The sequence below is a fragment of the Myxine glutinosa genome, chromosome 12 (assembly GCF_964187855.1).
Source record: "Myxine glutinosa chromosome 12, kmMyxGlut1.1, whole genome shotgun sequence".
In the NCBI taxonomy this organism is placed as follows: Eukaryota; Metazoa; Chordata; class Myxini; order Myxiniformes; family Myxinidae; genus Myxine; species Myxine glutinosa.
In genome coordinates this window covers 2,697,876-2,711,115 of record NC_136272.1, presented here as the reverse complement: position 1 = coordinate 2,711,115, position 13,240 = coordinate 2,697,876, and the positions used below count along the sequence as shown (strand labels likewise).

The 13,240-nt window shown below is 41.5% G+C and overlaps 1 protein-coding gene and 1 non-coding gene across 4 annotated transcripts in view; both read right to left on the bottom strand.

The window, feature by feature from the left end:
* BRCA2 (BRCA2 DNA repair associated) overlaps positions 1-10,878 on the bottom strand; it is a 165,166-nt gene extending 154,288 nt beyond the window's left edge. For 2 of the 3 annotated variants that reach the window (XM_068133413.2, XM_078766408.1), the window contains exons 1-3: positions 9,932-10,878; positions 6,047-6,114; positions 1,422-1,613 (exon numbers count right to left, since the gene is read on the bottom strand). In XM_068133413.2, the coding sequence (XP_067989514.2) occupies positions 1,422-1,613; positions 6,047-6,104 (250 nt within the window). In that variant the 5' untranslated portion in view covers positions 6,105-6,114; positions 9,932-10,878. The remainder of the gene's footprint in view (positions 1-1,421; positions 1,614-6,046; positions 6,115-9,931) is intronic. The other variant, XM_078766409.1, reaches the window with a different exon arrangement.
* A 706-nt stretch (positions 10,879-11,584) lies between these two features.
* On the bottom strand, positions 11,585-11,666 carry TRNAL-AAG (transfer RNA leucine (anticodon AAG)). The gene has a single exon. It is a non-coding gene; the product is annotated as a tRNA-Leu (tRNA).
* Between the last annotated feature and the right edge of the window lie 1,574 nt (positions 11,667-13,240).

Here is a 13,240-nt window from a genome sequence, read left to right as displayed (position 1 = left end):
GAGTTCGTCGAGGGCCAAATCCCCCTTGGGGAGGGGGTGGGAAGGGAGTTAAATCGCCACAACCTCCATCATGTGACCTTTAGTCCCCCTGTCAAGTTTGGTTGCGATTGTATAAGTAATGATTGAATGTATGGTGGTCAAATAAACAGTCACACAAACAGACACCAAATTGCATATTTTAGTATGACGTCTTGTTAATAATATTTGCTTGATCACGGTGTGTACCCCGATTTAGAATAGGTACACCGTATCCCTGCGCATCGTAAGAGCGTGACGAAGGGTTGGCGTTAGGAAGGGCATCCGGCCATAAAAACATTGCCTCAAACAGGGAACCATGATTGTCATGGGGCCCGCAAGGCTAACCCCCGCTCTAGCGGGGAAAATGGCCTTAAAACGATCATTCATTCATATTAAATTTCACAAATTATATTCGGTGTAATTTAATGATCTTAAAGACACACACACACACACACACACACACACACACACACACACACACACACACACACACACACACACACACACGATGGCCTAGAGGTTCATACATTTGCCTCTGAGCAGCTCTACCCTGGGTTCAAATCTCGGCCCAGCCATAAACTGTCATCGCAGTGTTTCATCAATGTATGTGCCGTTCCTCGGATGGACATTAAACTGGGTGTCCCTTCTGCCGGCATTAGTTGGTGGATGTTAAAGATCCCACAGTGTCCTTCGTGAAGAGGAGACGAGCTGTCGAAATTTTACACACTGAAAAAATTACAAACCTAACTCTAATCGACAATGGGGCACTGCATCAGCAGCATAGCTGTGCCCCCAGCAAATGATACTATCTGCAGCAATGTGCCGCATTGGAAAGAAGAAGAAGCCGAAGAACAAAGTGGCACAGTCATCGCAACAAATAGCACATAAACACCAATCTAAACAGCTCAGTTAAAACAGGTTTTACAGAAATGAGAAAAAGGCAGCTGGTGCTGTGTCTTCCCACAAATTACATACAATATGGACACAGGAAATCATACGAGGTGGAGTGGAGTAGGATAGTATCAAAATGCAAATGGGATGACAAATCATGATTGACATTGGCCCTGTCATTAAGCAGCATCTTTCGTGTGTCTGTGTGCCATGCTTGCGGGGATCATTCGTCACCGACTCAAACCAAACTTGTGCACAATTCAGGTGAGTCGAACACCGATTGAACCGTGTCAGCCAGAGGCAAACTTATGAGTAGTGAGAGTTGCCTCAATTCTAGTTTCAAAGTTTGAACAGAAAACAGACTCAAAACTGCAGTTCTGCTGTGCTAGCACAAACAAATAGTGTTAAGCGATTTAAAACAACAGCTACACGTGGGATACTTTCGAAGTAAGCATGCTGCAGCCAGGTCAGAGTTTGTTTTCCACACAATCAAACAAGCAAGTACAAATTACCTGGATTTGAATTATTGTGCCATGTGCTTGATGTCACAGCAGTGGCTTCAATGTTGCTGTTATCATTGCACTTCTCTTTTGGAGTCTTGCAAGAACTGCTGCTTATGGGGTTTGCCTTTGGACACCCTCCTCTTCGTTTGAGGGCAGCCTCACTCAATAATTCGAACCAGTTTGGATTCAATGGGCCCAGACCTGTCCAGGAGCGAAAAAATGAAAAATCACTCACAGAACGACACTTGGCAAAAGTGAACAAAGTAGAATGGCACTCAGTAGAGCATGCTTTTGACCTCAAAATAGTTGGTGGTTGAATTAATTTAGCCGATATGAAAATCCCAATCAAAATTCAGGTCAATTGGATGAAAACTGAGGATTTTAGAAATTTGAAAGGGTTGTTGACCCTTGGTCTATGTTGACCTTTTGGCCTATGCAAATCTCAAAAATACTTCGTTGTTGGATTCAGCTAGCTGATATTAAAATCCTATTACATTTTCAAGTCAATCGGATGAAAATTGAGGATTTTAGAAATTTAAAAAAGTCGTTCTAAAAAAAATTATATAGGATTTTGTCGGATCGCGAACTCTACAATTTGGTGAAGTTTTGTGAAGATTGGTTTCAAATTGTGACCTGTAGACAAGTACAAGTGAGCGGACAGACAAACACACAAATGAAAAATCACTCGAAGAGTGACACGGAAAAAAGAGAACAAAGTAGAATGACACTCATTAGAGCATCCTTTTGACCTCAAAAATAATTCGTGGTTGGATTTAGTGGCCTGATATGCAAATCGTCTGCAATGTTTAAGTTAATCGGATGAAAATTGACAATCTTAGAAATTTGGCCATTGTTGACCTTTTGGCCTATGCTGATCTCAAAAATAGTTGATGATTGAATTCAGTTAGCTGATATACAAATCCTATTCAAATTTCAAGTCAATTGGATGAAAATTGAGGATTTTAGAAATCTGAAAAAAGTGGTTGACCTTTGGCCTATGTTTACCTTTTGACCTCAAAATTATATAAGATTTTGTCGGACCACAAACTCTACCATTTGCTGAAGTTTCGTGAAGATCGGTTTTAAATTTTTGACCTGTACGCAAGTATAAGTGAGCGGACAGACAAACAAACACACACAAACCGGAGTGATAAACATACTTGTCAAAAATATTTTTTTTGCCAAATAATAAAAACAACAGCAAAAAAAAATTGGACGAATCCATACTAAAAGAGAGCCATTTCTCTGTGTGTGTGTGTGTGTGTGTGTATCTGTGTGTGTGTCTGTATCTGTGTGTGTGTCTGTATCTGTGTGCGTCTGTATCTGTGTGTGCGTCTGTATCTGTGTGTGCGTGCGTGCGTGCGTGTCTATGCGCGCGCGTCTGTGTCTGTCTGTGTCTGTCTGTGTCTGTGTCTGTGTGTGTATGTGTATATGTCTGTGTCTGTATATGTCTGTGTGTGTGTGTGTGTGTGTGCATGCGTGCGTGTCTGTGCGTGCGCGTCTGTGTCTGTCTGTGTCTGTCTGTCTGTGTCTGTGTGTGTATATGTCTGTCTGTATACGTCTGTGTGTGTGTCTGTTTTTTTGACAGACACCAACTGTGTGTTCACTATATTGTGTGACTGTGTGTGACTGTGTGTGACTGTGTGTGACTGTGTGTGACTGTGTGTGATGTGTCAGTACGTGTGTGTTAGTGTGTGACTGTCATCATTTTTTAACCACTTGAGCATTTGTCATCAACTTTTCAACAAAGCTTTATTGTGAGAACGTGGAGACGACAAATTAATCATGAAATTGATGAAAACTTATAAAACTAGAACGCCACTCAGTAGAGCGCATACTCCCGCCGTGGGTTTAGTTGGAATAATACGTTTTGTTTAACATCCCCTCTCCCCAAAACAATAAATGAAAAATAAAGTAAGCCCTAACTATCAGAGAATTTATTTTGATATATCTCGGAATTAGAGGAGAAACACATCATTTAAGAATAAGAATAAAAGCTTTAATGCAGCAAAACAGAAAAAATCTTTCCCAAAAAAATTTCCAAAATAAATTCCTGGATCCGGAATAATATCCTGAGCTTCACCAAAAACTAATCAATTCTTCCTTATCCCAAGGGCAATCATCCCACCAACTTTCATCCAAATCCGTTCAGAACTTTTCCAGATATCTTGTTCACAAACACACGAACACACACACACACGGACGGACATGATCGAATGCATTACTCCCTGGCGGGAGTAATAAACCTGAAAATCGCAGAGCCAGAACCAGAATTATTTATTTGGTCTGGGAAGCCCATGTGAGGTTTCTTCTTCTTCAGCCTATCACAACCCTGGGTGAATATGCGATCTTTTTTTAAAAGTTGGAATTTTGCCAAATCTGTTTTATTCGTTTGTTAATATACCTCAGCCATTGACAAATCTGGAACTAAGTCTTGATAAGTTCATCAAATACTGACACCGTGAATGACATTCGCTGAGCTAAATGTTGATATCTCTTCTCAGGTTAAAAAAAAAAAAAAAACAGTTTTAAAGCATCATACGTATCAAACTATACATTTTATGAAACGGGGAAACCTAATACACACTTTGGTAGTTTTAAAATGACAGAATATGTCTTTATTAGAAAAGAAAAAAATGAACATTGAAGACGACGCTGCTAAAAGAAATACACCACTCTAACGCATAACCACGAGTTTAAACTACATTTACAACAAATATGAAAACTATTTTCATATCACAATGTTAAATATAGAATATATAGAAGATAATGTTTTAAAAAAATGAGCCCTATCTTCCAATGGTACAAAAAATCCTTCAAAAAATTCCTGGATTGGGAACAATATCCTGAGCTTCACCAAAAACTAATCAATTCTTTCTTATCCCAAGGGCAATCATCCCACCAACTTTCATCCAAATCCGTTCAGAACTTTTCCAGATATCTTGTTCACAAACACACGAACATACACACACAAACACACACATACACACACACACACACACACACAGACACGAGTGAATGCATTACTCCCTGGCGGGAGTAACTAGAAGGCCACTCAGTGGAGAGCGTACCTCCGCCTGGTTGGACATATGTCCATGGTGAAGAATCACTTTTAAAATTCTACTAGCTGGATCCGGATGCAGATCTTCATCAAAATTGAATCGATTCTTACTGGTCACACACACAGCCTCTCCACCAAGTTTCGTCCAAATCCATCCATAACCTTTTGAGATATCTTGCTATGTGTCGTTTTTGGCCCTATCTCCCAATGGTGAAAAATCACTTTAAAATTTTTTAAAATAACTCTCATATCCAAATCCATATTCAGATCTTCACCAAAATTGAATCGAATCGTCCTTGTCAGATGCCCAACCGGTCCACCAAGTTTCGTCCAAATCCCTCCATAACATTTTCAGATGTCCTGCTATGTGTCGTTTTTGGCCCCATCTCCGAATGGTGAAGAATCACTTTAAAAATTCTCGTAGCCGGATCCGAATCCGGATCTTCATCAAAATCTAATCATTTTGTCCTTGTCACGTAGGCTACATCTCTGCCAAACTTGGTCTGAATCTATCCACAACTTTTTGACATATTCTGTTCACAAACGGGCAGACAGACAAACGGACAGACATGGGTGAAAACATAACCTCCATCGACCTTTGGTGGCAGAGGTAACCAGTCCACCAGGTTTCGTCTGAATCCATCCATACTTTTTCAGATTTCGTGCTATATATCGGTTTTAGCCCTATCACTCAATGGTGAATAAATAAAATCAATGAAGAAAGAATTCTCTGATCAGGATCAGCATTCCAATCTTCACGAGAATTAAAATTAATTCGTCCTTGTCTCACACACAACCTGTCCAACAAGCTTCGTCAATTCTGTCCACAACTTTTTGAGATATCCTGTTCACAAACAGAAAGACAAACAAACAGACAAAAAGACAGACAAACAGGGTTGAAAACATAACGTCCACCCACCTTCGGTGGCAGAGGTAGTTAATGAGAAGCAGCATGAAAACTACAACAAGGCATTTCCTTACATTTCACTGTAGATCGATAAAAACAAACCTGCCGAGCTTGAAAACGACAAAGAGGTAGATTACAGCATTTCACTTTTCACCAAACCTGGTCGTTATGATCAACACAAGGCAAGATGGTGTGAGAGCAGTATAATTTTGGCCAAGAACCCTATGGTTTGGTCAAAAACTGCAATTACGAGCAGAGCTTGAACCATTTGTATGAAACCTTGTGTGCATTTCAACATTGGGGGATGTTGTTCCAACAACATTTCATATTCCATTAAATATGGGACGATTTTTGGGATTGGACCCCCGGTTCATGCCGTAAAGGATGGGGGCATGGGGTCACAGGGGTCAAAAAAATTATTTCAACCCAAAATTCCTGGTTGCATACCATCGACCTCCGTCTACTTTGATCTGTTTTGAGATTCATGAACATTAATCAGAGGACAAATATCATTGAAATGACAATCATAAAATTATTTATAAAACCTCATTTTTCAGAAGGCACATTGAAGATCACACAAATGACAAAATAGATTAGTGAAAACAACAATAGACAAACAATAATAAGAATAAAACATTTTCCACAAAACAAACCATTACCACTTACCAGCATCCCTTAATAATCGTGCTTTCAATTCTTCAGGCAAAACAAAATGAAAGGCCATGGTTTTATCTCTACGACAAAAAGGGGAAAGAGAGAACACGTGATGAACAATGCAATCCGTAACAATCTCATCAAATGAAAGTTGTTTTCTTAAAAACGGTATTTTTATCGACTTCAGAACCCGAGCAAATGATAAACAAAAAAAACAACAACAAAAAACAAGTAGAGCTATATTCAAAGTACATCACTCCATGCCAAATAAATAAATAACATGTCCCCCGGAGCATGACGATGCCACCGTGCAGCACACGGAGACAGGATTGGCAGGGAGCAGTGTGCAATAAATTGATTGATTGCGTAATTAAAATAAATAAATAATGATCATAAAATCACAAATTTCTAAATAAATTGGCGAATAGCAAAACGAAACAACCACTGTTTTGTCCAAATCTGTAACTTTGTAAAAATTAAGTAATCAATCAGAAAATTCAATAATCAACTGATAGATTGATTAATCAATGAATCAAAAATACCGTTTATAGCCAAATAACTTGGTCACTCTGGTATCCAAATTTCAGCCTCTTCGCTCAAAATATGCCGGATATTTCCAGATGAGAAAGAAAATAAATAAGGAATTAATAAATCGATTCTAATTACATAATCAATCAATTAATTAATAATCAAACAACCAAACAAGAGAACAACCAAACACGAAAACAACCAAACACGAAAACAACCAAACACGAAAACAACCAAACACGAAAACAACCAAACACGAAAACAACCAAACACGAAAACAACCAAACACGAAAACAACCAAACACGAAAACAACCAAACACGAAAACAACCAAACACGAAAACAACCAAACACGAAAACAAGCAAACAACCAAACAAGCAAACAACCAAACACGAAAACAACCAAACACGAAAACAACCAAACACGAAAACAACCAAACACGAAAACAACCAAACACGAAAACAACCAAACAAGAAAACAACCAAACACGAAAACAACCAAACACGAAAACAACCAAACACGGAAACAACCAAACACGAAAACAACCAAACACGAAAACAACCAAACACGAAAACAACCAAACAAGAAAACAACCAAACACGAAAACAACCAAACACGAAAACAACCAAACACGAAAACAACCAAACACGAAAACAACCAAACACGAAAACAACCAAACACGAAAACAACCAAACACGAAAACAACCAAACACGAAAACAACCAAACAAGAAAACAACCAAACACGAAAACAACCAAACACGAAAACAACCAAACACGGAAACAACCAAACAAACAAGCAAACAAGAAAACAAGCAAACAAGAAAACAACCAAACAAGAAAACAACCAAACAAGAAAACAACCAAACAAGAAAACAACCAAACACGAAAACAACCAAACACGAAAACAACCAAACATGAAAACAACCAAACACGAAAACAACCAAACACGAAAACAACCAAACATGAAAACAACCAAACACGAAAACAACCAAACAAGAAAACAAGCAAACACGAAAACAACCAAACACGAAAACAACCAAACATGAAAACAAGCAAACAAGAAAACAACCAAACACGAAAACAACCAAACACAAAAACAAGCAAACACGAAAACAAGCAAACAAGAAAACAACCAAACATGAAAACAAGCAAACAAAACAACCAAACACGAAAACAACCAAACACGAAAACAACCAAACACAAAAACAACCAAACACGAAAACAACCAAACACGAAAACAACCAAACACGAAAACAACCAAACACGGAAACAACCAAACAAACAAGCAAACAAGCAAACAAGAAAACAACCAAACAAGAAAACAAGCAAACAAGAAAACAAGCAAACAACCAAACAAGAAAACAACCAAACACGAAAACAACCAAACACAAAAACAACCAAACACGAAAACAACCAAAAACGAAAACAACCAAACAAACAAGCAAACAAGAAAACAAGCAAACAAGAAAACAACCAAACAAGAAAACAACCAAGCAAGAAAACAACCAAACACGAAAACAAGCAAACAAGCAAACAACCAAACAAGAAAACAACCAAACAAGAAAACAACCAAACAAGAAAACAACCAAACACGAAAACAAGCAAACAACCAAACACGAAAACAAGCAAACAAGCAAACAACCAAACAAGAAAACAAGCAAACAAGAAAACAACCAAACAAGAAAACAACCAAACACGAAAACAAGCAAACAACCAAACAAGCAAACAACCAAACACGAAAACAAGCAAACAAGCAAACAACCAAACACGAAAACAACCAAACACAAAAACAACCAAACACGAAAACAACCAAAAACGAAAACAACCAAACAAACAAGCAAACAAGAAAACAAGCAAACAAGAAAACAAGCAAACAAGAAAACAACCAAACAAGAAAACAACCAAACAAGAAAACAACCAAACAAGAAAACAACCAAACACGAAAACAACCAAACACAAAAACAACCAAACACGAAAACAACCAAAAACGAAAACAACCAAACAAACAAGCAAACAAGAAAACAAGCAAACAAGAAAACAACCAAACAAGAAAACAACCAAACAAGAAAACAACCAAACAAGAAAACAACCAAACAAGAAAACAACCAAACACGAAAACAACCAAACACGAAAACAACCAAACATGAAAACAACCAAACACGAAAACAACCAAACACGAAAACAACCAAACATGAAAACAACCAAACACGAAAACAACCAAACAAGAAAACAAGCAAACACGAAAACAACCAAACACGAAAACAACCAAACATGAAAACAACCAAACAAGAAAACAACCAAACAAGAAAACAACCAAACACGAAAACAACCAAACAAGAAAACAACCAAACAAGAAAACAACCAAACAAGCAAACAACCAAACAAGAAAACAACCAAACAAGAAAACAACCAAACACGAAAACAAGCAAACAAGAAAACAACCAAACAAGAAAACAACCAAACAAGAAAACAACCAAACAAGAAAACATGTCATGGAGGGGTGGGGGCAGCGGAACATGTAGTGGAGGGGTGGGAGGAGCGGAGCATGCAGTTGCAGTAGAGGGGTGGGGGGGGGGGGCGGAACATGTAGTGGAGGGGTGGGGGGGGGCGGAACATGTAGTGGAGGGGTGGGGGGGGCGGAACATGTAGTGGAGGGGTGGGGGGGGCGGAACATGTAGTGGAGGGGTGGGGGGAGCAGAACATGTGGTGGAGGGGTGGGGGGAGCAGAACATGTAGTGGAGGGGTGGGGCAGCAGAACATGTAGTGGAGGGGTGGGGGGAGCAGAGCATGCAGTGGAGGGGTGGGGGGGGGAGCAGAACATGTAGTGGAGGGGTGGGGGGAGCGGAACATGTGGTGGAGGGGTGGGGGGCAGCGGAACATGTAGTGCAGAGGCCAGAGCGGAACGGGCAGTGTAGGGGGGATGGGGTGCAGAACTGGTAGTGCAGAGGGGTGAGGAGGGGGGGTAATGTTGGGTAGAGCGGAATGGGTAGTGCTTGGGGGGTGGGGGGAGAGGGGAGAATGGGGGAGAGGGGAGAATGGGGGAGAGGGGGAGAATGGGGAAGCGGAAGCAGTACCGGTAGTGCGGCGGATACTTAACAGACACGAAATCCGTCATGTACAATGGTGTTACAACTCCGGCTATAATTTATGAAACAAAGGACCCGTGACTGGATCTTATCGACGAACCTGCACTCCGCAGCAAAGCGAAGTTTCTTTGTTTCAGGACGGAAATATTAAAATACGCGGGAAACAGAGCCCCCGGTCTCGTAACATCGGTCGTCACAAAGACATGATTTTTACAACGATATTCATGACGAAGCTCGGAGTAGCTCAACCAAACGCGACCACGTAGCTACCACACGACTCACCTCACAGCAGTTTCTACACTTTCCCGCCAAATATTTCCTGCCGACCACAAGTCCACAAGTCGTTGTTGTTTTTGGGGGATTTTTTTATTCACATCGACGAGGAACCATGTGGAGCCGCTGCTGACCACAGTCGTTGTTGTTGTTTGTATTCACATCGACGAGGAACCATGTGGAGCCGCTGTTGACCACAGGTCGTTGTTGTTTGTATTCACATCGACGAGGAACCATGTGGAGCCGCTGCTGACCACAGTCGTTGTTGTTGTTTGTATTCACATCGACGAGGAACCATGTGGAGCCGCTGTTGACCACAGTCGTTGTTGTTGTTTGTATTCACATCGACGAGGAACCATGTGGAGCCGCTGCTGACCACAGTCGTTGTTGTTGTTTGTATTCACATCGACGAGGAACCATGTGGAGCCGCTGCTGACCACAGTCGTTGTTGTTGTTTGTATTCACATCGACGAGGAACCATGTGGAGCCGCTGTTGACCACAGTCGTTGTTGTTGTTTGTATTCACATCGACGAGGAACCATGTGGAGCCGCTGCTGACCACAGTCGTTGTTGTTGTTTGTATTCACATCGACGAGGAACCATGTGGAGCCGCTGTTGACCACAGGTCGTTGTTGTTTGTATTCACATCGACGAGGAACCATGTGGAGCCGCTGCTGACCACAAGTCGTTGTTGTTGTTGTTGTTTGTATTCACATCGACGAGGAACCATGTGGAGCCGCTGCTGACCACAAGTCGTTGTTGTTGTTTGTATTCACATCGACGAGGAACCATGTGGAGCCGCTGCTGACCACAAGTCGTTGTTGTTTGTATTCACATCGACGAGGAACCATGTGGAGCGGCTACTGACCACAAGTCGTTGTTGTTGTTGTTGTTTGTATTCACATCGACGAGGAACCATGTGGAGCCGCTGCTGACCACAAGTCGTTGTTGTTGTTGTTGTTTGTATTCACATCGACAAGGAACCATGTGGAGCCGCTGCTGACCACAAGTCGTTGTTGTTGTTGTTTGTATTCACATCGACAAGGAACCATGTGGAGCCGCTGCTGACCACAAGTCGTTGTTGTTGTTGTTTGTATTCACATCGACGAGGAACCATGTGGAGCCGCTGCTGACTACAAGTCGTTGTTGTTGTTGTTTGTATTCACATCGACGAGGAACCATGTGGAGCCGCTGCTGACCACAAGTCGTTGTTGTTGTTGTTTGTATTCACATCGACGAGGAACCATGTGGAGCCGCTGCTGACTACAAGTCGTTGTTGTTGTTGTTTTTTGTATTCACATCGACGAGGAACCATGTGGAGGTGCTGCTGACCACAGGTCGTTGTTGTTGTTTGTATTCACATCGACGAGGAACCATGTGGAGCCGCTGCTCACCACAAGTCGTTGTTGTTGTTGTTGTTGTTTGTATTCACATCGACGAGGAACCATGTGGAGCCGCTGCTCACCACAAGTCGTTGTTGTTGTTGTTGTTGTTTGTATTCACATCGACGAGGAACCATGTGGAGCCGCTGCTGACTATTAATATAATTTCCTTAAATGATGTTTTCTAAATTTTAATGATACTTCCATCAAGGTAAGAAAGCAATTTTGAAGACATAACTTCGTTTCACAAAACATATTATAAACGTGAACGTTCAAAAGATGGCAGCGGTGGGATTCGAACCCACGCCTCCGAGGAGACTGGAGCCTTAATCCAGCGCCTTAGACCGCTCGGCCACGCTACCGGATACTACGATGCTTTAACTTAAAACCCACTTCAAGTTCAACGTCAACGTCAACGTACCACAACACAGATTCTGAAATACCTTCCGATAAAGTTCACACTTTAAGATATGTATAGAGATAGAATACATTCATTTGCAAATCTAACTGAAGGTAATCTCATTTCCTTTCACAAAGCTCGGAACATGCGTGTGTCTCCCCTCAGGAGTGAGCACAAGGAAGCAATAAATTGGGTTACAAAACTAGAAAACAATGTCCTGGGGCACTTGATCTTTCGACCTTTCATGGCCACACTTAGGTGATATAATCATAATCATATCGTCTTCATAATTACGTAACCATGTGGTCGTTTGAAATAAGTCAGCTCTTTTTACAGATATAAAAGGAAACGAAGCTTGCACAGTCATCAAACATCTTAAACATTCCCCCAAATATCTAAACATAAAACCATGTAATAAATGTGCAACTTTCTTTACTTTAAATAATTACAAAAAATGGCGACTAAATATTCCTTCAGAAGTCTCCACACTATCTCTCCACACTCAAGAATGAACTCTCAAACCTGTCTCCTTCCTCCAAATCCTGGTGTGTCTGGTCAAATCCGTTTCTGGCGTTTGTTCCCCCTCCATCCCCTCCCTTACCTCAAATGGCCACACTGTTGACACCGCACGTGACAAAGCCGAATGCCTCAACTCTGTTTACCTCAAAATCTTGTGTCCCAAACCCATCTATCTCTGTTCCCACCTTTCCCAGTCGAACCCAACTGCTCCTGGACTCTGTGTCCTTCTCTCCTGACAAGGTGGAGAAGTTTCTGTCAACCCTCGACTCTGATTCTGCAACTGGACCAGACGGCATCAGCCCACGGGTCCTAAAATCCTGCTCTGCTACTCTATCTCACCCTCTCTCTGTTATTTTCACCCTCTCTTTTGCTCAAGGTCATCTGCCAGCATCTTGGAAATCAGCAAACATTACCGCTTTACACAAAAAAGGTGCAAAAACAGATCCTTGCAACTACAGACCAATCAGCTTGCTCCCAATTATCAGCAAACTCATGGAATCCATCATTGCTTCGGATATGAAATCTTTCCTCTTCTCCAATGGCTTGATCTCTGATCATCAATTTGGATTCAGACCAGGACATTCTACTCTGGACATGTTGCGTCTGCTGTCTCAACAATGGATGGAGGTCCTCAATGCCAAACAGGAAATCAGAGCCGTCTCCCTTGACATATCACGTGCCGTCAATATGGCCTGGCACACAGCTCTGCTCTCCAAAAAGACTGACTGGACAACCCTCCCATCTACTTTCTCAACAATCCTCTCCAAGAAGTTCTGTCACTCAAGCTCTTGGGTCTCACTATCTGCCATGATCTTTCCTGGGAAAACCACATTTCAAGCTGGCCTCCAAAGCCAGTCGCCGACTAGGCATCCTCCGTCGTGTGAAGTCCTTCCTTGGCACACCTTAGCTCCTCACCACATACAAGGCTTTCATCCGCAGCTCAATGGAATACTGCTTTCCGCTCTGGGCTGGTGCTCCTGCCTCACACCTCGCTCAGCTTCACGCTGTTGACACCAA